Raw genomic sequence first — 25,412 nt, 5'->3', positions numbered from 1 at the left:
TAATGTCAAGCCACTTGTTTACCAGGAACAACAAGTACGTCTCACTTGAGTTAAGGGTCTTCTTAGATGACAAAAAAAATGTAAAATGTGCTTTTAGTTTGGAAATCAGAGTCTGAAGAAAGATGGAGGGGCACAGTCTGTCAGTGATAGTCGGAGGTGCCAGAGTGTTGGTCCACTGTGTCCACAGTCAATGCAGCCATCAAGCAGGAAATTCTGGAACGCTTTAAGCCGTCTTCTGTGGACAGGCTGTGTGGACTTGGCCAGGGTTCAAAGGACCACACCCAACAATGAAGATGTTCTTAACACTTTAGTCCCAACTACTGGATATGAGCTGTCTGCAGGTGAAAATGGTCAAACCAGTATGGGGCATGCAGGTGGCTAGCACAGAATTTTAAGATAGTCGTAGAGCCAATATATTCATGCACATGTTTTCCTACGAGCTGCAAGCGGCAGGTCGTAGCGAACACTTTAGCAACATGTAAGGGTTAGAAAGGGGGAAGTAGATGAGACACAGGCATGTTGTATGGATCTTTCTTTTTTTTCCGCCTCTCCAAACACTGTGCACTGCACACGGGGCCTGTTAGTGCTGTTCAGGTGATAATTGTGCGCCGCTTATGCGCCCGTTGCACAATCCGTGTGCGCAGCTTGACCGTTATAAATGAGCAAATCAGATGTTGGTATCCTACTGGCGTCTTACAGGCACTTACACATCACATTCACACTCCATCCCTGGGGCATTTGCACACGATCAGTGAAGGACCCATACGCACACCTCACCCTGGGGGACTAGAGTGCGGTGTAAGGGCACTCTATCACCCGTATGTCATAAGTCTGTGTAACTTACATTGTCTTTACAAATACTTCAAAAAAACTGTCACTACACGCGATAATGGTACGATTCATTTTCATGACGTCCCTTGAGCCTTAAAGGAACTACGGGATCCATCTGTGCTCCTCTTGAGATGCTGCTGCTCCTCTCTACAACCTTCTGCAAAAAAAACAAAGTACCCATATGGGTCAACCACCGTACCGTTGCATGTGACTGAGGCATTAGGCAACTATCAAAGCAACCTGTGCTTCCAATATACTTATTGGATGGGCACACTGGGTATGTGGCACACATTCAAGAATGTGCTAAATGTGGGATCATAAATGCACGTATTGCCCATTGAGTTCCCACTGAATGAGCAAGGAGGGGATTCTTCTCCTTTTTTTACTGCTTACTAGCTTACTAGCACATGTCTGCCATCTACAGTTGGAAAAGGCTTGGTGCAAAATGTCGGAACGGTGAAAAATCTCACGAATGTTGCTCCAGGCTTTTTCTTTCACAGGTCGGGCACAAGCTGCAAGTAATTTCTCTACCATGATCAATTTTCTATTTCATAAATTGAAAATCCTAAAATGAAAAGGCATGCTATCCATACACCACTACCAAATCCAGGTCCCTGATTGGTCAGGGTTCGACCTTGTTTATCTTTCAGTGTGCATTCAGTGGCTGCATGTTTTGTCTGCAGAGCCCAAAAGCGATCGTAAAACCTTGCGAAACTACAAGAGAACATGAGAGTTTTAACGCAAAAGCCCACATCTGCATTTGTGGGCGTGCACATAGACTTTTCACTGGTAGTGGCTACTTAAATGCACGTTTCCGATGTGAATTTAGCTTTACTCACAGCCACAGACCGATGTTACCAAGGTACCTTAAAGGGCCTATATCATGCTGTTTTCAAGCCTTCCATCAAGCTGCTACCCAACCTGGAAGTAAGACGACTCGATCTTTGAGGCACCGGGTTTCACTCCATGTGGGTGCCGCCTATTTCCTAGTGTTAATCTAAAACAGGCACTCAGAAAAGCGTGAATGGATCAAAATACGACTTTGGCGTTGTTTACAGTGAGGAATGATATTATAATACAATAAAAATAGATATAAAGGCCCTTTAATGCAGTTTTCACACAGAATGCCCAAACAACTATTGAGGGTATCAGGGGGGAAATTTAAAGCCTGACATTTGTGTCATCCTTTTTTGATTAATAAAAAAAATGTTTTGATACACTGAGACGCTCAACTGTAGGATTTTCTGGTTTTGATACCAAAATAAACAAAATTACAAAAAGGAAAACGTTTTAAATCTGTGGGTAATTTTGCTTTATAATACTGAACTTTCACTCATTGAACTGACGGACCAAAAATGTTTTACATTTTTCACAAAATGTCCTTTTATTTATTTATTTATTTTATTCTTTTTAGATGTACCTGTATTTTGTCGTCATACAAGTTTGGCACAATGCTTCCATGGTACTGAGAGTTCAGAGGGTTTAGCAAATCTGTCAAAATGAACACAAAAAGAATTAAGACAGAAAAGAACTGAGAACAATCAAGTCTTTCATTAGTTATTATGGTTATATGAGGTGGCACAGAATGTAAAACATTCTTACTGATAAAGGTTTATTATTTATGGAGGAAAAGCCCGCTCCTTTAGCACACACCCTGCTTTACAGTACCAGTCTCCTCCATCCCCTACTGTTTGTCCAGCAAGTTAATAATGAACCAAATCAATACGCTCTGTGTCTGCAGTCCCACCTCATCTGAGGTAGCAGCACAGAGTACCTGAACTCTGGACCCTGCATCACTCACCTTATACCCCTTTTTTTTTGTTTTTTTAAAGAATAAGTGGATCGAGGATCCCTCGATGTGGACATCACAAGTCATTTTGAGGGATGAATCCTCATTTCCTAGACGTTCAAACTCTAATGATATAGAGGACATCTGTGCAATTAAAGCATTGTTCTGCTCTCCAACAAGCCTTTCACCAAAGAGTGTTTTCCAGGCCGGATTCCAACATCTGGTTCTCTGGCTTCAGTTTGTCTCTTTAGGATCTAGCTAAAGAAAAACTGGGGAAAACAAGCAAACCTTGTCTTCATCCTTCATGCAGAAGTTGTGGCTTAAGTCACACTTCCACAGCTGCCGTTTTGAGTTACAGTTTGGAAGTCGCACCCACAGGTTGTGTTTTGAGGGACGCTAAAATAAGAGCAGCACATTTTTCTCATCTCCCTACAGTAAAGAAGGGGGATCGGGTATCAGGGGTATGTGGTTATACTCCAATCCACGGTTAGGAGAAAACGCCTTCAGATCCATTGAGTGATCCAAGATCAGCACTCATACTTCCTTTGGTTTAGATTTTAGTCGCTATCGAACATTGATGGAACAACTCATTCGTCGGAGAAGACTGGATCGCCACCAAATGCCGATTCTCTCAGAATAGACGGTGTTGTTCTGCAGGCGGAGGTAACTGGAGGTTGTGTTCACATCTGTTCTCTATTAATCAATCACTTGGAAAGACAGCAGGATGGACTGGAGGCAGGCTTTGGTGGAGGGGAATGCATTTATTTATTTTTTGGTTTCAGTTTGGGTCCACTTATTTCCTCCAGCTTTGACGGGGCTCGTATTAGAGCTTTCCACAAAGTAAACCTCCCTAATTCTGTCCTGCTTGTAAACAGAGTAATTACAAGGCACTTGAGACTTGGACAGCACCTTACACACACATGCACACTCTGCTCACACAATATAGGAGGAGTAAGCAGGAGAAAAAAAGGGAAAGAGCTTGTGGAACGATAATAAAGAACTTGTTGGTTGGGGTTACTAGAGGGCAACGGCCGTAACTCCTCTCCCTGTGAGTGTGTGAAAGGAAGTGGCAGAGTCAGACAACGGAGGGGCAGTTTTAGGATCATGTGGCTGGAGCGCTCTGTGTCCACTGCTCCACTCTGAAAGCAAGTGTGGGGGGGGGGCGGACACTGCATCCTAAACGCCGCCGGACTCGCCAGCTGCTTCTTCTATTTCAAAACTCTTGTGTAAACTGGGGAGTCCTCCGACATCAGTGGAAGGAAAAACAGGATTCCAGGAAAAAAAAGGATCCGACACGATGAGCGGGGAGCTGGACGAGGACCCTGCCGTGTCGGAGTGGGAGGCCATGCTGGAGCTGGATGAGGCATTAGCGGGGTGGCTCCTGCAGGGTCCGGCCAGAGGAGAATGGGGTTGGGAGTGGGGTTGGGCTGCGTCTGACCTTCCGGACCCTGACTGGGACGATGAAGACATCCCCGCTGTAAGTTGACCTCTGCTTGTAACAAACTGGGCTAAAATGCTGAGGGGCTCTTGCAAACAAGGTAGTCAGAAACCAAGCTTTTGGTTGCAAACCTTCTTTTTGTTGTAACGAGTGCGTCTTTGTGGTGATTCCCTAGAACAAAATAAAAACCTCTGGTTCTGGTTATGAGTCATAGCTGTTGGAATTCTTGCAGACCTCAAAGAGGCCTCTTGTCAGAGGAAACCATCAGATTACTATGGGCATCTTCTATTCTATTCAAAAATACAGGTGTGTGTTTGGTTAAATCTGACTCACAGGGAGAACGTGGTGTAAACAGTTTAGGGATGTCACTCAGTTGATCTTTAAAAAAAAGCATAGCAGAGGGAGAAGAAGTTCTACATAAACAGGCTTTCCTTTCCTCGCCAGCCCTGCTCCAAAGGTTTTTTTGTTTTGTTTTTGTTGGATTGGCAGCTATAGCTTCCTGAACATTTCCTGCTGAATGGAAACATCTGGCGCAGATACAGAGAGTCTTCACTTCAGTGAACACTCCTTTTTTTTTTTCTTGGCACATCTTAAGCTAAAAAAATCAAGGCTACTTGAAGCAACAACAAAAAAGGATAATTTGAAAGATTTTCCCAAGAACTAGTGGAACTTTTCTGCACCATCATCAGATACACTTATCCACTGCCACATTAACAAAACCAAAAATGGGCTTCTTTCTAAGAAGAATCGTATATGGTTAACCCTAACCTCCTGTCACGGCAGCATGTGCATCAATTGATCTGCTGGTTTTCATACTGTTAGCTCGGGCTGCTTTCTTGTTTGTCATCCACCATATATCCATGTACCTGTCAAAACCCCCCACAGTACGGGAGTGGAGGCCTGGCTGAATAAAAGCAGCCATCCTTGTCACATCTGTGGGTGGTTTTAACAAGATGATCTCACGTGCTAGTAGAAACAAATAACCCAGGAAAGTCTTGCAATGAAGCATGCGGGTGATGGCGTGAGCTTGGGAAGAGGTGGTCTGTAACGCCAGTGTGCCCGTTCCTGCAGGTGCTGAGCCCCACATACAAGCAGCGCAATGAGGACTTCAGGAAACTCTTCAAGCAGCTCCCTGACACAGAGAGACTCATTGTGGGTGAGTCGCACACTCAGGCCATCCGAGCACTGGCACAGTGCAGCCAACTTGTTAGTAATGAGAAAATGATTAATCCTCATTGAGCTTCGCCTACAGTGTGCCCTAAATGCATGCAGTGTTTCTTTTGCTTTGTCCATGTCTACCTGGCATTCTTGGCAGCCCTCTGCACTCTTCTAAGAACAAGTGTTGCACTTTAGTTTAGTCTTTTGTCTGATTAAATGTTATAAATTATATCATAGAGGCAGGAAGGCGAAAAATGATTAAAGTCGCACTCCAATCATATCTTGTTCCATTTTAAAACTGTTTTCAGCGTTTGTTTTTTTTCCCGTTATGATTACGCTGATTTTAGCCAAAAGCACACAAAAAAAATGTTTTAAGACATAGTTTCTGCAATGGGCGAGACCATTGGCACAGAGCAACCCCGCCCCTGTTCCCGTCTTCGTTGCTGAGAGCTCAGACCAGGGAGCTTGTGGCAAATAAGCTCTTTTTCAAACAGCACTTTTCCTTCTGCTCCTGATATACAACGACTTGAACACAGAAATACTCGGATAGCTTAATTTTCTGTCATCATCAGAAAAAAACACCAGAAACTTCATATTCATTGGAGTGGGTCTTTAATGTTGTGACTTTTTACTAAAAACAAGCAAAGGGTAGAAATGAATTAATTCAAACTGTTGGGAAATGCAAAAACTGTTATTTCTGCTGAGGCATCAAAGTCATAAAAGAAAAGGCCCAAATTTTTGTCCTCAAACTAACATTGTAGTGCTTTTGTCTCTTTAGTGCGGTTTGAAAAGGATTTTAAACAGTCAGCATGATGAATGTTTGACCTTTTTAGTCAAGTGTATTCCACATAAACTCAGTTTAGGCAACTGAAGGCGCAGTACCATTTTCCAGCTACTTTACCACAACATGGAGGCGTGGTTAATGCTGTTGACTCTCTGCATGAAAAAGTTGGGTTTCAGTCAGGCTGTTGGTGCAGCCTGACCCTGTTGAATGGCGTAAAGCTGTCTTTTGCCTGCAGCAGAACTCCCTCAAACCACCACTAATCCTCACATGAGCTCAGCACTGGAGCCTGCACTCAGAGGCATCCACTGTTTGACAACAAACATAAAGGCAGCACTTTCAAACACATGACCTGCATTGCCTCAAGTATCTGTTCCAGTCATCATCATTCCAATGCAAATGGTCTTAAGCCAACTTTAGGTCTCTCCTTCCTGTTCTACCCTGTGAGGGGTATGAAAGTGATTTCTTTTCACAAACCTGAAGCATACAAATTATTAATACAGACACCCAATGTGAATCAATGTATTTGCGACCAACTCCAGGCGGTCAGGGAATTGTTAGACGTGCAAAGACAATGTTTCTCCTCCCAGGAAAGTTATTCTGACCCTGTCAGTGCAGAAAAAGTCAGAACGATCCTAACCTGAATCATGTACACTCTCTGTTTTAGGTGTTATCTTTACCCTGACGCCAAAAACGTGAATTTTAAGTTTTAAAGTTAGTGCTTAGTCTTTAGCACCATGACAGAACATGAGTGAAGTATTGTTACTTTTGTATTTGGTCTTTCAGGTAAAAAAAATAAAAATTACTAAAAGCTTTCAAACTACATCTGAGAGCCAACAGCTATAAAAAAAAACTCCAGGTTTTTTTCCACATCATGTTTGGTAATCTTGCTTTTACTTCATCAGCTAATTTATTGTTCAATATTATGTTCCTTTCTGAGCTGCTCATTGACATATTTGGCACTAGCTATAGAACAATTCAAATGATTTGGTTCAAACCTCGATTTTTGGGTCACGGTTTTGTTTTCCTTGGATGTAAGATTTGTGTGTTACAAAATAAGTAATAGTTGGGGGGAAAACATTTTTTATTTGTATTAAGCAAGTAACAATGAAGAAAACCTTTTAGTTGGCTTAGACTAAGCCTGTTGTTACAGAATAAAACAATAAATACAAAATCCTTCTTAAATTTAGCAATAGTTTTTTGACCTTGTCAACACCAACATACTGGTATACAGTAGTGATGCAGTGATTCACCTCCATGATTCAATGTTATGGTCAATCACATGGTTTGGTTTTAGATTGTGATTTTATTTAGCACACATTTATAGTAAATTCACAGTTAAGTGTTGCTCCCATGTCATTTATAACTGTCTGACAAAAATTAAACAGTCATTACTCAGATCTTGCATCCATTACTGCAACTCTACTTACTCTTAGAAAAACAATATTAAGCCTGAATCCACCATTTGAACGACTTTATTAGCAGCATCCTGGTAACATTGGACAGCTGGTTGCTAATGATCATGCAATATTATTATGGTGTGTGGGAACAACTGTCACAATAAATCTATATTAGAAGTAAAGACTCCTGGTTTTTGTCTGTTAAATATAGATTTATTTTATTTTCAATTGAAAGCCCTTCTTCTGTTTCCTCACTAGATTTTTTTCTGCGAAAGTAACTTTGTTTGCTTGATTAGTGGCTGGTGTAGCCAAGTTGGGGATGTGTTTTTGACACTTGACCGAGCGACTTTACACGCGTCAAGAATGAGTCTGATGTGGTGGGGGGACTCCAGTGGTTTTTTGACAAAATAAAATCAGAGTCAAAATTGAAAATACAATGGAAAAAACGTAGGTCATGTATTTTTTTTCTCTGCAGTCTGGTACCAATTGTCTGGCCCGGCGGTTGGGGACCACTGCTGTACTGAATAGATAATGAGGACTGATTTTTTTGTGACTTGTTTGTGTTGCAGACTACTCCTGTGCTCTTCAACGGGACATCCTCCTGCAGGGAAGACTCTACCTCTCTGAGAACTGGATCTGTTTCTATAGCAACATCTTCCGATGGGAAACACTGGTAATGCCTCTCAGGGGTCCGTTCAGTTTTTTGCACACCATTGACGACCATGTACATATGACTTGTGTGTGTTTGTACAGCTAACAGTGAGACTAAAGGACATCTGTTCCATGACTAAAGAGAAGACAGCTCGCCTCATTCCCAATGCCATCCAGGTCTGCACGGACACTGAGAAGGTACAGGAGTCCACGTGTGTACTCTGCAGGGACTGCAGGTTAACAATAATTATACCATGGTCCGGTTGAAAACTCAGTTCTGATTGGCTGCTGGGTATGCATTAAAACCTGATAACCGGTGAAAAAAGAAGTTCTGGTCACCTAGCTTAAATGTTTTGTATCACTGCGCCGGCTTCTTTAAAAAAACCTTTTGCTTCATCATTTGGACAAAATCAAGTGGTAAGAGATGAAATTTCTCTCTGAACTGATGCTTTATTCAACCCATCGCGACGATCAGCATATATATATCGCCGAATCTTAACTGCAGCGGTGGTGCTATGCAACGCGGACTATATGTTACGTGATGCACCGCATCACGTAACATATAGTCCACTTTTTGTGAGAAAAGCGATCCAAATCCCCCAAAAAAACAAGAATTAAGGACTAAAACCTGGTTAATATATATTGCTTTTGTAAGTGACCAAGGGTATAAGCAGGTCGCAGGTCCGCTTCGCGTCGGACGGTTCAGGCTTCCACGGCGTGCGTTAAAAAGTAATAACCGCACACTTCGTCTGCCATTAACCCTTACTTATCTGAAGTTAAAAAGTGTCACTGGTGATTCCCATCAACCCAAACAATCAGGAATCAAACCGTACAGTTTTCAATGCTCTTCAGTGTTGCCTTTTCTATTCACAGCACTTCTTCACCTCATTCGGAGCCAGGGACCGGACATACATGATGATGTTCCGGTTATGGCAGAATGCACTACTTGATAAAGTCAGTATATCTGATGCCTGCAAGTGCTCTCAATACATCAAAGTAAAAAATGAAGGGAATTTATTATTTTCTGCTTTACACCTTCTTCAGCCCTTGTGCCCCAAAGAGCTGTGGCACTTTGTCCATCAGTGCTATGGCAACGAGCTGGGCCTGACAAGTGATGACGAGGACTACGTTCCCCCTGATGATGACTTCAACACCATGGGGTGAGTGTGCTTGAGTTAAACTTGCTTGTAATAAACACTTTGGATCAATTGGCTGACACTTAGCTGAAATAAAATCAAAAATGTGTTTAGAAATCATTAATTGGGCACTGAACCAATCAACAATGAATAGTGGCTATTAATGGGAAAGGCTCTTTTCAGGGGTCGCCACAACTAATCACTAACATGATCATGTACCAGCTTGCGGTAACACTAGAAAGTGCCCCCAAGCGGTTGCAGTAATTTCCAGCACCTAGTAGTCCTTGAAGTCGAGTCTTGAGTTAAGTCTAAAACCCTTGATATCAAGTTTTGCATTACGTCCTGAGACCTCAAAGCCTGGTCTCATATCAAGTTTCAAATCCTTGAGGGCAAGTCTCGAGTCAAGGTACAAGTCCTTAAGCTCAAATCTCCAATGAAGGTTTAAGTCCTAAAGTACAAGTCTCGAGTCAAGGTTCAAGTCCTTGAGGCCAAGTCTCGAGTCAAGGTTCAAGTCTCAAGTCAAGGTTCAAATCTTTGATGTGAAATCTTTCTTCAAGTTTTAAGTCTCTGCTTTTATGATTAAAGTGAACCTCAAGTCTGAAAGGGAAGTCCAAGTCCCTGTCGTTCACGGAGCCAGTCATGTTCACACAGTGGAGTGTTGACTTACTGTCTGTTTACTGTACAGTTTTCCATATGAAGATACAATGTGACACATTTGTGTCACATTGTCTTCTGTTCTAGATTTGTGTGTTCAGAACCTTTTTTCACATGATCCACACTAGAAGGATCATTATATAAAACATTGTTTCCTATTTTTGTGTTGTTTTTGGATTTTGATATGTTTGAGGATGGAGTTTTCTACTGTTGTTATATATTTAATTTACCGAGTTTGCAAATATTCCTTTGCATGTTGTAGCTGTTAGAAAAAACCTTTTTCAAAAGTTGAGACTGAATTCTTTAAACTAAACAAACTCTCCCTCCATCACTGTTATCTGGTCCCTCCAGGTTTAGCGAGGAGATTCCAAATGAGGAGAATGAGATCAACAATGACAACTTGACAAAGAGCAGTGCAGAGGCCAAGCCTGAGGGGAGCCCTCCTCCGCTGCTCAAGAAGGTCATTCCAAACAGCGCCATCCCAAGCCCTGGCAACAATGACACACCCATCACAGTAAGCCATTAACTGGTTCTTAAACCCACTAAACTCTCTTGAGATGGAAATAGAGGGTTACAGATGGGATTTTCTCCCTCAGTTTGACCTTCCAGTGGAGGAATTTACAGACTGCCTCGCAGACGGGGAGCTGTTGACTGTTCCTCTATTAGAGGAGGAGAAGAAAGAAACCAGTGGACCTGAAGGTCCTGTTCCCTCACCATCCCTGGACCTAAATGACAATGAAGATATCCCTACTGAGCTCAGTGACTCTTCAGAAACCCACGACGAAGGTATTTCAGCTTCCATCCTTCATCCATTGCCATTGTGGGGTGATGTTGAGGAAATTGGAAAGAATCACACCTTGAATTTTGCTATTCAGGTGAGGTGCAGGCCTTCCATGATGATCTAAACGGCAGGCAGCATATCAATGAGGTGTACAGGATCAGCGTGGACAAACTCTACGACATTCTCTTCAACAAGTCTCAGTTCATGAGTGACTTCATGGAGCAACGGCGATTCTCGGGTTATTACCCCCTACATTCTTATGGTAATACAGTCACTTTCCAACGGACCTTTGTAGTTCAATAAAATCTGACTTTTTTTTTGATCCAGACGTGGTGTATCACCCATGGAAGAAGGACGAAGGTGGACACCAAACCAGAGAGATCATGTACACCATCTCTCTGTCCAACCCTCTGGCACCTAAGACAGCTGCGGTCACTGAGACGCAGGTGGAGCAAGCCCCACAAACGTTCCAAATCACTTTCTAGCTATTGAGCAGCAGTTGATTAAGCCACATTTTGCTGATTTTCTTAGACTCTGTACAAAGCCAGCCAGGAGAGTGAGTGTTATATAATAGACGCAGAGGTCATCACGCACGACGTGCCCTACCATGATTACTTCTACACTCTCAACCGCTACATGCTAACACGCGTGGCCAAGAACAAATGTCGGTTACGGTGAGGGACCTCAACTAATTTGAACCAAATGTTGCTGTCTACTTTGTCTTTGACATGTTTGTATTCAAAACTGCTGTTCGTGTCTGCCGAAAATGAGCTTGTATTTGTGTCCTTCAGGATATCAACGGAGCTGCGTTTCAGGAAACAGCCGTGGGGTCTGGTGAAGGGCTTAATAGAGAAAAACTTTTGGAGTGGACTGGAGGAGAACTTCCGACATCTTGGTAAATGTTTCTGTGATTTAGCTTGTCTGTCTGTGTCACAAAAACTACCATTATCTTCTACTAATATCACAAATAACTAAACTGGGAAAAAAATTATTTACATTTTTTGCAACTTGTTCCTTGGATCAAGATTTTGTCATTGATTGCAAAAACCCATCCATTCATCCATCCATTTTCTATCCCCGTTCTATCCCAATCGTGGTCACGGGGTGGCCGGAGCCTGTCCCGGGGCGAAGGCGGGATACATTGAGAGGCATAAAGCAAAATACCTGATGATCTTCTTTTTTTTTAAATTAAGGATTGATCAGCCATTTTTTTCTCTGTTTATGATTTCATTTTAAAGATTGCCTTAACTGTTCATAACCTTCACAAGTTTAATGATTGCTTGCTGGTGATAGAAAGCTTTAATACCTTTTACTTTGGTGAAAAATCACAACTTTCTCCACAAACCCAGTTAAAAAATATAAATGTAAATGTACTTTACATGCAAATGTACACCTGGGCATTGATGACTGACATTTCACTTGTTTTTTTGCCAGTCTCATTAGTTCAAGCTGTTATCATTAGATGTTTCATTGGACCTGACCCAAAGTAAACGTTTGCCTGATAGAACCTGATGAATAATCACTGACAGTTTCTTTCATGTAGTCATTCAACTCTTTGTCTGCCAATCTTCTTCTGAAAAGTTTTTTTTTTACCTTTTTCAGATCAACTGTCTTTTACTGTTAACTGTGTTCCCAGATTGCTTTGAGTTTTTTGTTTTGCAACTTTCACCAGTTTTTATTTCTGTCTTCGTTTTGCTTTGACACGCCTTCCATCTCATTTTTCTCATTGTAAGCACAGCTGACTGGGAATACAAACTACCCTGTTATGGGAGTTTTTAAAACTTTTGTATTGTTTCAGTTGACAGCTCTCCAGTTGGAGCCATGTTTCCTGTCAGTCACCCAGGTTAAACAGCTCATTAAAGTCAGCAGGCACCCTTAACTGCAGACCAAGCTGCATATCTAGACTTGTCTGGGTGTTTGTGTAAGAAACACAAAGCAATTCCACCTTTATACCAGTTTTTCTTTCTATTTGATTAATTCACATACATTCGATTTTTTTTTGTTAAAAAAAGCCTCCTGTATCATGTGTCATACATTAGTATTGAAGAGCTAATGAAACACCATCCATGAGTGAGGAGACACTGCAGTTTAAAGAGCTGAGACTAAAAACCAGACATCCGTAAACTGCTGATTCTGATCTACTCCTCATAAATTAGCTGCACTTTTAAACACTCTGCTCATACTCAATGGATTAGAGTGTGGGAATGGAAACTATTGTAAAAGCATCAAAATTGGCCAACTATTATTAAACCGGGAAATGAGGAATATACTCAGCTGCTGTGGATAATTTCCTATTGCCTTTTTAAAGGGGATTGTTTTTAAAGCACACTTTATAGTTTGCCTTTAAACAGATCTGCTATTAAATAGTGTGGCAACAAAAAGGAAGCAATACAAAGCCTTTTATATGGAACCCTCTTGTTATGTTTGTTTCAAAGGAGAAGCACTGATGGTCCCGGGTCAAACTGACCCAACGCACATTTAAATATACAAAAGAGTCAGAAACCGAAAAGCACTAAATAAACATTTGTATCTCATCATTAACTCCTATATTAACCATTTAAAACAATGTTTTGTTCCAGGATGTTGTTTACTGTTCACAGATTATGATTCAGTGAGGATAAAATAATCGCTTTTTTACAATAATCATGTTAATTGTTTTTATGTACCAATGAAAAGACATACAGATAAATTACAATCATTTTGAAATCCAATTGATTTTTGAAAAAGGTGATTTTACATTTTTATTTAATTATTTTTTGAGTGATGTTGCTAAGCTAAAATAATACGCCATCTCTGCTCACTTAAAATCGAAATAATCAAGTCTTGTGGATTTGTATTGAAAGTAACTTTTTTTAATGACACTATCAAACAGTTTCATTTCTGTGTGTTCCAGCCCTTAAAATGAACATATGTATGATGCGTTACTTGACAGAACTTTTTTTTTTTCCTGTCAGAAATGGAGCTGGCCAAGCTGGAGGAGGTCATGAATGAGGCCAGCCAGCTCTCTCCAAAGGCCAAGGGGATAAAGAACTCCACAGTGAGGCGAAAGAAGAGGCCCCTCCCACACATGCGCAGCCAACATCTGGACGAAGCCCTCAGTCCTGTTACCACGCCGACAGATGAAGATGTGATTCAGAGGATCAAACAAGTGGCGGGCTCCACGCAGACGAGAAGTCCAGATCACCATCACATGCTTGGAGGCCTGGCTCTGTACAGCGTTTCCAAACTGCTGCTCATCATCAGCTTTGTGTACGACAAACACACACAGATATGTTTTTATGTGTGTCTGAGCACACTAACGATTATTATTGCACTTCCTGATTTCAGCTTTGTCCCTTCAAGGTTTCCTCATACCAAATCTCTTAAGTGTAACTTCTCTCTCTTGTTCTTTCATTGCCATTCTTAGGATCTGTCTCAGGTACACCTCTTTCCTGCTCAGCAGAAACATTTATTCAAACTGCAACTATCATTTGCATTCTCCAACAGACTATTCGATGTGTGCTAAAAGGAAATGAAAGGTTTTGACTGTTTTCTAAATGTCCTCTCCAGCCTGGTTCTGCTTGTGTTCCTCAACATGATGCTCTTCTACAAGCTGTGGATGCTGGAGTACTCTGCACAGTCCTTAACAACCTGGCAAAGTCTTCGGCTTCAGGAGAGGTACAGAGAAATCCTTTGTTCATCCGTCAACAAAAACTATGACCGGAAACTTGCAGTTTTTGGGTCAAAAATGTCCGGGCGACTAAATAAAAATATCAAATATAAAGAAAAACTATCATGACATGTATTTTTCGTCAAAAAAACTGTAGACTAATCTGAATTTCAGATGTGTAATTCTAACTGGATCTAAGTACTTTGTAAATTTAAGTAATGATTAAAATAATAAATAAAAACACACATTCTACACTTTCAAAGACACCCCCCCCCTCCTATCCCCCTCCTACCCCCCTACCCTCTTTGTTGAGTTAACACTGCAGTTGGTGATGTCATGCTGCTGTATGACTTTCAGTGTGGGAAGAAAACAGATGCTCAGTTTTTGGAAGAACTATGACTATAGAAAACACAACTGTGTGTAAAATATGCAATGTTAGAATAAGAAAATAAAACCACCACAGCTGCAGGAGGCTTCAAAACATCCCAGAAATGCATATGTTTAAAAAGTTAAGATAACATTATCAAGAGAGAAATGGGAGCTGTCCCGTTAATGCTTCAACCTTTAGTTTATCACTTTTAAACTGTAGCTCATGTTGTGTAGCAACACGTGTAATATTATAGCTATGTATGTAGGTATATATTTAGATTTATTATTTTATATTTTGACCTTTTTTCTGTCCTGAACCTACTAATAACTACCATTTTCATTAAAAAACAAATCTCTCCACATTCATATTTTGATTTGGAATTGGTTTATTTCAAGCAATCAAAGATTAAGATACAAAAAAAGACAAAGTAAAACATAAAAGAAGATATACACCCATATAAATACATCCCCATACACATGTAATAATGTTATTATAATTGCTCTTTATCAAAAATTGAGATATTTGAACTTAAACATACAATACAGGACACACTTAACCCTTGTGCTATCTTAGATGACCCCACCCTTACTTTGACGTGTAATCCATGGACACCAGTGAAGATCACAAATCATTGAAGAAAAAAGGTTCAGAGCACTGTCTAGTGGGTCTAGATGACCCAACTCCCAATGTTAAAGTGCCTAGGATAGCACAAGGGTGAAACCACTAAATGTGAAGTTTGTCGAAAAGAGTTTAGCCATTTGCTTGAAAAGGAGTGGGAGGAATCAAAAGCTTTGTTTTTCCTCAATTCAGACTCCCAACATTACTGTTATGACAAAAAGATGTGGACATTACCTTATGAAGAGCCACTATCTTGTTTAAAGGATCAGAGACAGAGTTAAAACTACTTAAATAGTTGCACAAAGCAAAAAATATGTTAAAAACTAACCTTTTTTTTATCTACTAAATTTGCAAAATATAAAAATGTGTTCAGTCAAAAGATTAATTCTGAAACAAAATTAAAGTCAACTTCAGAACTCTGCTTCATTGGTGGTACAAAGCCTTCTTCAGTCAGGAGATGACACTGAGCAGAGGGCTGCTCTGGTTATTTGCACCAAAAGCTGTCACACACTTACGCTTTCAGACGTACAGACTAAACTATATCCATATGGATTCTCACGTGACAGGAAAAACAGTTTCTAAAATTACCTCTAAGTAGCTCTGGACTTATTGAAACAATTTACTAAAGTGTTTATTGGCAAGTCCTTCCAAATGGAAATCATGCTCTAGGGCCCTCATGATGTTGCTGATGTGTGCTGTGTGTTTGTGCGTCTCCCAGTAAACTGCCTCAGACACAGATGGAGTGGGCCCAGCTGTTGGAGGCGCAGCAGCGTTACCATGACGCCGAGTTGCAAAAGTGGAGGGAGATCATCAAGTCCTCAGTAGTTCTGCTGGACCAGGTACTCAGACACATTCAGGTTTTCAGTGAGTTTAAGTAACAACAACTTTGAAAGACCAGCTCCGATCATCTTTTGATCTACTGTAAAACCGTTTGCAGTCCTCTTTTAACTACAATGATGTCTTATTTAGACAAAATCCAAAAACCAGTGCTTCATATCCATGAGACTCTTATGTGTGTTTGTGTTTGTGTGTGTGTGTGATGGGGGGGTCACAATGTGCATGTGCAGCGAAGCCTCCAGGATCAAAACAACAGGAAGAATTTGCTTTTTGCATTTTTGTTGTGGGATAGTTCTGATAAATAAATATAAAACTTCTACACTTCAATCCTCTTCCACTATATTATAAGTAAACAAAATAATATCATTGGTAGAACTTTACCAGAATACTAGAAGTGTCACTTTCATTATATAGTTGCACTTAAGTTATTTGTTGTGTTTGCAGGCAACTGAGGAAAAACATTATTGCCGTATTTTAACTGGCAATGTAACTAGAGTTACCTTGCTGGGTAACTAGTTACTTTTAATATGCAGTAGCTGACTTACTAACTCAATTACTCTTTAGGTAACAAGTAAGTAAACTGAATAATTTTAAAATAAGATTAAGATGAAAATAGCCATGAATTATAAAGCGGTGCTCCTATGTAAATTAATGATGAAATAAGAGTATCTTTGCATCTTTTGTCTACAAAAATTTGCCATGGATGATCAGTTCAACCTGTTTTCTCATCATTATTGCCTGCATGTGTGACACACTGGCTGCTGTCTCAGGGAAACGCCAACAATCCACATTTTCTCTGATGTCACAATGCCCATTACAATAACACACTGTATTTCGGTGTGACAATAGCCAAAAGCTGCTGGCTGTCTTCCCCACTAGATGACATAAAGGTCTTCAATGAAAATAGTGTGTTATCTGTGTAAGTGACATTAAAGGCTGCTAAAAAAATTAGATCTCCTATTGTCATTGCTACCAAATTCCACCCATCAGTGGTCAAAATGCACCCACACATTGTTGTACTTTAGCAAAAACAGTTCTCTGAGGTGACACCTTTTTATACAATCTGCTTCATAACTCACCACATGACAGCCCTTATCATTGTGAAACCAAGACGTTGTGCAATCAGAGGAGACATCTGACACTGCCCCCACTCGGGGGAGTTTTGAGAGTCAAAATCACAAGCGAGCAAGTGTTGAGCAGCTGAGATTGCATACGATGGTCTGTTCCCGCAGAAGCGCAGTGGTGGTGGTGGTGGTGGGGGGGGGGGGTAGTCCCATGTTGGAACACATATAATCTGTGTTTAATCACGGCTGTGGGTCCTGCAGAAAACTCCCTCATCATGGGAATGTTCCACTCTAAAGAAAGTAAAACGCTCGGGGTGTTTCAAGTGCACATTGACAGGCATAGGTTTACCAGAAAGTGAAATGTCTTTGTTTTATTGTTTTTGTTTGAATTAAGTGTGACAGTAGATTGATTCAGATAAGGTCATACTTGTTTCAGCGGAGTTGACTAATTCAAATGACATTTGATGGTCCAAACAGTTTCTGTTAATGCAAAAGATTACATGTCAATAAACATCAGTCACACCTTAAATGACAATTTCACATGAACCAATCAGAAACCACAGTTCTTCATTCATGAAAAAGAATCAGATCTACACAGAGCATTCTTTACATTTACCTAAATTTAAATTTAAGTTTTAGTCCAGTGACGGTAAGTACTTTTGCATGTTTCCTTTCTGCTGTGGAGCAGACATTTTTGCAAACAATCGCTGAAAGACGGAGTTACGTTCTAAAAATAACCCACGATAAGTGAAATCCTTTAAGTAGGGTCATGTTGTTGTTTTAGGGCTGTAAAAACCCTCACTGCAAAATTGATACATTTTTCAGACAGACATGAACATTTTAACACTTTTGTCTCTTGTTGAAACTCTTGAAGTGCGAACTTTCATAGAAAAATGAGTCCAGGATTAAGGAATGAAAACAAAAATCTGATCGGGGTCGATAAAGAGGTATGACATATTTGAAAGCTGAACGCATTCTGCAGGAGACGTGGCACAGAGGAGACTGGTTGGCAATCAAATCAGAACGCAGAGCAAAGTGTGTTGTTAAAGAAGAAAAAAAACCTGTGAAGTTGCCCTGGAAAAAAAACCACGAAACAGTGAGACGGCGAAAGGTGAACCAGACAGACGAGCTCTGTAAACCTCTTAAAGATTGTTTAAAAACCCACTTTGATGACAATCGGGTTTTTAAAATGTTCATTTTTCTAATGATGGAGGACATATTTTAAGAAAATTAAGCTTCAAATTGGATTTCTGAATTTCTAGTGTTTCAGAGAAGACGAAAGAATGCTGCCTAAGGAAAGATTGTAGTTGTTACGTAGAAGCTACAATCGGAAGGCCAAAATCTCTTAGCTCTGCTCCATTCTGATGCACTTGCAGACAAATAGATCCATGAACGTCTTTATTTGCCTCGTCTGAGCTGGAATCTGGATCTAAAACGTACGGCTGGATAGCTCCAATGTTGCTCGCCATTTTTGTTGCTCCAGTAATGTAAGGTTGGTGGTTTGAGGGCCTGTGAGCTAGCAGAAGAGCTGGATGGGTGACAGAAATAGAGATAGATGGGTGATGGGAAATGGCAACTACGTATGTCCTAGAAAACGAAAAAGGTTTTTTGATTTTGCCTGAAAGCTGCAAAAATCATAATTAAAATATCACCGAAAATGCTTTTACAATAAATCAAAAGATGATCAGAGCAGAACTTTATTTTAATCGATTTTGCAAGAAAGTCCACAACATACATCAACATACCTTAATAGCCTAAACTTGGTTGTGAAGTCAGTAACATCTTTGTTTTGTCCTTAACTTCCTGCAAAGAAAGAGATGGTTTTAGGTTTGGAGTGATTTTTGTTAATAAAAATCTTTATTCCTCTTTTTTCCATCATCCAGATGAAAGACTCCTTGCTGAATCTCCAGCGAGGCATTGGTTTGAGGGACTACAACTCTGAGACGGAGGAGAAGAAAAGTCGATATCACTGACAAACGACCACATGGCCACAAGGGCATGCTGTGCAATATAGGACCTGTTTTGATTGTGAACCAGTGTGCAGGGATCACCAAGGCAGACAGGACAGAGGGCCATGCAGGACCAACCACGACTGGGTCCAAAGATACAAAGAGAGCTAGTTAACCCTCCTTTTAGGAGCCGGGGGATGAGATTCATGCACGCACACAGGAACTGGGGAATCCCCAACTTCACAGAGCTGTGTAGTGGTGGGGGGCACACGACCCGATCCTGCTCTGCCCCCCGTGCCCCTTCAACTCTCTTTATTTCCAAGTGCATCCTACTGTAAGCCATGTCGGCACGAGAGGGGCAGAGAGAATGAAGGAAGTACTGCATGCATGTAGAAACCCTAGCTCCCCCTCGGTCAGTGTCAACGTGGTCCAATTCCAGTCTATGTATATCTGATAAAAAAGGAGATTTCATCAAAGTCGAAAGGCTTTTTGAACTCTCTCGACTGTTCGGAACCAATCGTCCCCTGACGGTCCGCACTGCAGTCTCCCCCTAAAGAGCATCCAGGGAGCAGTTTGCTTCCAAACGAGTGTTGCAGCTGAGGCGTCGGCCCATCACATCGGTTTTCTTGTCAGAACCTGGCCTGTCTGCTTCCTGCCGGGGCTGGTTCCCTGTCAGGTCGATGACTTAAACTACTGACAAGCAGAACCTACGGACTGATGAGACTGGAGCCCGTCTCTCATCCTGCACACAAGATCACTCGGTCCTACCATAGTTTCTGCTACCAAGCGTGGCATTGTTCCTTATCCTTGAAAAAAGGTGGAATGTAATACGGAAAAGAAAACAAAAGTCCTCCTGGATGCAGGGACTCTACAGCCGGACCAGCAGGGAGACCTGTATCCTCACGTTTCATCACTAAACTGTGATTATATCTCTTTAAAAACGTTTCAAATTGGAAAGAACTATCAATATATTTGAAATATATAAGAATATTTCACTATTTAATATATAATATATATTTCAAAACATATAAACATTACCTATATTTATTGTTAATATGTGTAAATACAGAAATTATCAGAGCTCTAGAGCAGGTAAAGAATTTCTAACTTAAAAAGTGTTTTCTTCTTAGAAATGCATGCCAGATATGTCTGTGACATGTCCAGTGTGCAAGTATGATTCCGCATTGGCGCTGTTATATTCGCGCACGTGTGTGTGTGTGTGTGTGTGTGTGTGTGTGTGAGTGAGAGTTTGTGTGCGCAAAAAACACATGCGTGCAGGTGAGTGTGACATTTCTACCATTCCACATGTGTATGTTTCTCATATTTTCTTTTGTTTTGGTTTTTTTCTTGTGGCTCCTGCAGCCAGACTGCCTTTTTTTTATTTCAAATGCTAATGAATTTGGGTGTCGCCTTGCATCAGTCCCACCAGGTTTACAGCCGAAGAGTTTAGTTCCAAAGCCATCCTGCGTCTGAAATGTCCCAAATTAACATTGTTTAACACGCACGCTGTGTTCATTTAACCAACATTTAGAGCAGATCAGCAGAAGTAAGGGCATAGCGGGAAGGCCCTGGTTGGAATCCTGGCTGGAACCATTCTGTGTGGAGTTTGCATTTTCTCCTCGTGCATTAATGGATTTTCTCTGTCCAGTCCAAAAACATGCTTCATAGGTTAATTGGTGACTCTAAATTGCACCTAGGTGTGAGTATGTGAGTGTGTGGCCCTGCAACAGACTGGTGGCCTATTCAGGGTGTACCCCGCCGTCACACAACAGTAGATGGGTCGGCGCCAGCAGCCACGCGACCCTGACAGGGATCCAGCAGTTTGGAAAATGGATGAATGGAAAAGCAAAAACCCTGACATATTAGGTATGAACTTGAGGATTTCAATGAAAATGAAAAACTTTGGAAACAAAATCTTCATTTTGTTCTCTTTTGTGGCTTGACCCCCCTCTTTCCAATAAGAAACATTTCAACAACTATATATGTTCTTTCTCCTCAGTGGTTGATGCCACTGCCATGTCTGCACTAGCAGGAAATCTGGAAAGACAGAAAGTTTGAGATAACTCCTCAAGCTTTCTTCCAAACTGTAACTCCCTCCCTCCATTACAAGTGTTCTTTCTTGGTAGGAATGAAAACATGAGAATAGGTTTCACACAATAAACCAAAAGAAAGAAGCAGACTCGGGCCTTCGCACATAACCGCATCGTTTTAAATGGAATGATTGTCATGTACTGTATATATTGAAGAGGTGCATCAAATCACCTCTGATGTTTTTGTCAACGAAGACTCCTTAAAGCACTTAAAAAAGCATGAGAGGGAAAGAGAAAAAGGAAGCACTTTAAGGTCTGCTTGAGTTTGGTCGAAAGAATGTAGATCCAAAAAATATATATATATATTGTTGATGGAAATTATTTTTTTAATTTGTTCAAAAAATGGATAAAAAAACACTCCAGACAAAACATCTCCAAACTGCAGCGATATGAGCAACACTTTTAGTTTTCGGGCGACACAGGTATAAAGGATTTGAAAAAGGGAAATGTGTCTTCAGCGTGGGTCTGCTGGAGTCCTGCTGTGTGCAAACTCCAAAGGAAGGGCCACTAATGATAACACACAGAAACCTCAAGACCTGAATGTGAGACGAGGAACGTTTCGCAGGCTTCACTTTCACGACCCCAATGACCCCGACAGATTGCACCGAGGTTGGGATTCGTGTCTTTTAGGGCGCAGGAATGTCTCGTGTTTGGAAATGTGACTGAAGTGCTTTCAAAGTTTGTTTCTTAAATATTCTTGATGGATTTTGCATCCCGTAATTTTAGCTTTGCTGAAGCTGAATTGTCATCGGTGAAGAGAAGGCTCGACGAAACAATGGCTTGATTCTTTTCACTCTCTCTCATCTGACAGATCTCCACAGTTATGCTGATTATTCCAGAAATGTTTCAGCCCCAAATCTGAGCTTCGATCTCTCAATGCTTTTTGTTGTGTTTTTTTCACTTCTCTTGTGTTTTTTTTGTTTTTTTTGGAGGGGTTCTCACTTAACCCAGGTCACACAAATACTATTAATGTTGCTCTGGCTGCTGAGCTGCAGAACCGAGACGACCCGGGAGTTTGGGGTTTAGCAGTGACAACTAACAGATTGTTTGCTTGGATGACTATACCCGTTGGCATTTGCCTTGCTGTCACAGAACCAGTGAGACTGCAGTGCCAACCACAAAACACAGTGCTAACTAACAGCCTTCAACAACACATAATAGATGTTCATTCTGAATCGACCACAGATCGAACTCATAGTAAATGCACATCTCAAAATTTGCTGGTGTATTTTCAAAATTCTGCTGTACGGTTTTTCCTTATCTCTCTGTGTGTGTTTTTTTTTAAATATATTTTAGACATTGTTTTATTTCTAGAATTTCCGTGACATTTCTACACAAGTTGAACATGCTGTAAGATTCCGTTGTGTGTATCTGCATTCCACGCACACTCTGACAAAGAACTGAACCTGCGCTGTGCGCAGGTTTTCACTTGCAGACGACTTTGCCTCATAGACACTGAAGAAAGAAGTGGCTTTCTGGTTCATGTGAAGTAGAGATTGGAAGTCTGAATAAAGGACAAATAAACAAAACTCTGCTGTTTAGGTCCTTTTTTTTTTTTACACCAACAGGAGCAAGATTTAAAATTGGAGGCTAAAGATTTTTCCAACAGGAGCAGCTCTCTCAATCTCCCGCGTGTTTTACTTCAGTTACTGTCCCATTCCCATGTCTGACTAATTGCACAGTTGAGGAGTAGTTTAACAGTAATTGTGAGTTGCCATCACAAGCTCTGTGGTTTCTGCAGAGCTTGTTAAAGGTGCAAGTTTTTCGCCTACCAACGAAATTAAGATTTTACATTGTTTTGAGGTTAGAAAGAATTAAGTTTAGAGTTTTTAAAAAGTGATCAACTTTTTTGTTTTTTTTCCTCATGTTTACTCTTCATCTAGCTTTTAACTGACTCACTTTAATACTATATAACCTATCATATCATATTTGATACAGCCATTTCTGAGACGCGAGATCTCATTAGCATGATCCAAACTTTCCTTATTAACTTACTCTATTTTGGTTCTTATTTTTTGCCCTGTAGAGCATCTTAATGGGGATCAAAATGGCTGCTTCTGTGAGATCTCAAAAACACTTTTGGCGTGGAACGTTTTGTTAATTTTCAAAACCTTAAAGAGATTATAACTTTTCTATTGTTATTCCTTTTTTGAAATGACTACTTTCTGTATTGAAAGAATGCAAAATGTGTTAATAATTAGATCTTTATAAAACAGTAACCCCATGTTAAAATGTGTGGATCACACAGTGAGTAAACAAGATGATTGTCAAGATTTTTGGATCTTAAATTAACATTGTTGTGAGCAAAAACTAAACCAACATATAAATGATACCATCTGTATCTTATAAATCAAATAATATTGTATTTTTTTTTCATCAAAGGGCTTAAAAAGCATTTTCATTCCAAAAACAAATTGAATTTTATGTCAGTTCTTTAATGTAGTGGGATCTATAGAGTTAAAAAACAAAACAAAAAAAAAAACAATGTTGCCATTAGAAATCCTTAAAAGTATAAATTAAAAGTTACGATTTGTGCCTTTTAGTGGCAAATCAAAATTAAGGATGTATTCAGACTGGACACATTTGGTTTGCTTCAACTGAACCAGAGTTTGCTTCACTCTGTTAACCAAAACAAATTTTCAGTCTGAATGGACCCAAGCGATCCCTGGACGGGGACCAGGAACCGCTCTCTGACCCATCTTTGGAGGTGATCTTGGTTCATTTCTAATCGAACTGAGCTTCGGTTCGCTCTGAGATGCCTCAGTCTGAATACAATCTGTCCTCAGAGTGCAACAAATGAACCAAATGGCCACTGTACCCGGTGGTCACATGATAAAAACAGATTAGGAATGTACTGAAGCAACTGATGAGCTGTGGACAAATATAAATCAGTGATTGCAGTGTTATCAAAGAGTCTAACTGCTCACTTGTTAGAACCTTTATTTTAACATAGTTGAAAACGCTTCTTACAAGCTTTTCTGTGTCTCGATACACACTTGGCGCTGCTGTGATGTCATCACAAAAACTACCTTGTGGTTCCTTAACAGAATTCTCGTAACTCTTGTGCTATCTTAGATGACCCCACCCTTACATTGACGTGTTCTTCCTACCATGACAAAGGTGGATAAAGGTGGAAAGATTTCATGTAATCCATGGACACCAGTGAAGATCACAAATCATTGAAGAAAAAAGGTTCAGTGCACTGTCTAGTGGGTCTACATGACCCAACTCCCAACGTTAAAGTGCCTAGGATGGCACAAGGGTTAAAACAATGCCGCCGCCACAACGATGAGACACAGCAACTCATTGAAATGTGATTGGATGAATGCAGAATCATCAAAACAACTTTTAATGTTTTCCCCACAATCTGTATGTCATAAACACTTATTAAAAAGTGTCAAGCCTGACGCTGAGACAGATGTTCAAAATTGGTGAGCGAAATACAGTTTAAAGATTGAACGAACTATTCCAACAAAGTCTGCAAAGCCCAGGCCTTCTATAATTTCTGCCTCTAGTTGTTTCTTGCCCCGTCCTCGTAGTTCTTGACCAATGACTAAAGAGATCTTTAGTCATGTGGTTTGTTTACAAGCTTTAGTCTGGAAAAGGGAAAGTCTGCCTGATGGCAATCTGATTACAGGCCAAATGCAAGGTTCAGGACTCAATCCAGACCAAAATAAGTGGACACCAGACAATTTTTCCAGTGTGAATACACACTTAGTTCGGATTTTTAGAGTGGTGATTTTTTTTAATGCTAGAATTTGCAAATATTCTGTTGGAAACTTATGTGTCCGCGCAGCAGCAAATGTACCACAAGAAGTGAAAAATATTGATGAATACTGAAACCCTAAAGACATTCAAGCCTTTCTAGTAGCCGCCTTTGTGGGTCTTCTTTCAACATTGAAGTCTGGATCTGTTTACCGTTGTGAAAAGCAGGCCGACATAGTCCTTCAGACTGTTCAAATACGAATGTTGTCTTTCCTCATTAATTCTTTTCAGAGGAGCTCACAAGTCTTCAGGAGGACTGGAGTCAGCTGATGAATGAGGACAGTCATTATTTGGTCTTTTGTCAGCCCCTTGCTGGAGGACTTTAGTGCATCTGAAGAAACACCATGCAGTGTTTTCCATTTGTGGAAAAAACAGTCACTTTTAACAAGTTTGTGTGTGTTTTAAACTACTGAACATGATAAAAGCTCATACAAAGGCTTTGAGGTACATT

The 25,412-nt window shown here is 40.5% G+C and overlaps 1 protein-coding gene across 21 annotated transcripts in view; it reads left to right on the top strand.

Moving 5' to 3' along the window:
• gramd1b (GRAM domain containing 1B) overlaps positions 1 to 22,725 on the top strand; it is a 97,899-nt gene extending 75,174 nt beyond the window's left edge. For 15 of the 21 annotated variants that reach the window (XM_023961261.1, XM_023961256.1, XM_023961259.1 and 12 more), the window contains 16 exons: positions 5,130 to 5,214; positions 7,967 to 8,070; positions 8,151 to 8,246; positions 8,922 to 9,002; positions 9,093 to 9,208; positions 10,190 to 10,352; positions 10,435 to 10,624; positions 10,714 to 10,881; positions 10,947 to 11,065; positions 11,151 to 11,293; positions 11,411 to 11,514; positions 13,574 to 13,868; positions 14,026 to 14,037; positions 14,169 to 14,276; positions 15,975 to 16,095; positions 19,041 to 22,725. In XM_023961261.1, coding sequence (XP_023817029.1) covers positions 5,130 to 5,214; positions 7,967 to 8,070; positions 8,151 to 8,246; positions 8,922 to 9,002; positions 9,093 to 9,208; positions 10,190 to 10,352; positions 10,435 to 10,624; positions 10,714 to 10,881; positions 10,947 to 11,065; positions 11,151 to 11,293; positions 11,411 to 11,514; positions 13,574 to 13,868; positions 14,026 to 14,037; positions 14,169 to 14,276; positions 15,975 to 16,095; positions 19,041 to 19,130 — 1,995 coding nt within the window. In that variant the 3' untranslated portion in view covers positions 19,131 to 22,725. The remainder of the gene's footprint in view (positions 1 to 5,129; positions 5,215 to 7,966; positions 8,071 to 8,150; positions 8,247 to 8,921; positions 9,003 to 9,092; positions 9,209 to 10,189; positions 10,353 to 10,434; positions 10,625 to 10,713; positions 10,882 to 10,946; positions 11,066 to 11,150; positions 11,294 to 11,410; positions 11,515 to 13,573; positions 13,869 to 14,025; positions 14,038 to 14,168; positions 14,277 to 15,974; positions 16,096 to 19,040) is intronic. The other 6 variants (XM_023961257.1, XM_023961266.1, XM_023961267.1 and 3 more) reach the window with 3 other exon arrangements.
• The last annotated feature ends 2,687 nt before the right edge of the window (positions 22,726 to 25,412 follow it).

The sequence above is a fragment of the Oryzias latipes genome, chromosome 13, assembly GCF_002234675.1.
Source record: "Oryzias latipes chromosome 13, ASM223467v1".
In the NCBI taxonomy this organism is placed as follows: Eukaryota; Metazoa; Chordata; class Actinopteri; order Beloniformes; family Adrianichthyidae; genus Oryzias; species Oryzias latipes.
Note: the sequence above shows the minus strand (reverse complement) of the source record. Positions and strands in the feature narration are given on the sequence as shown.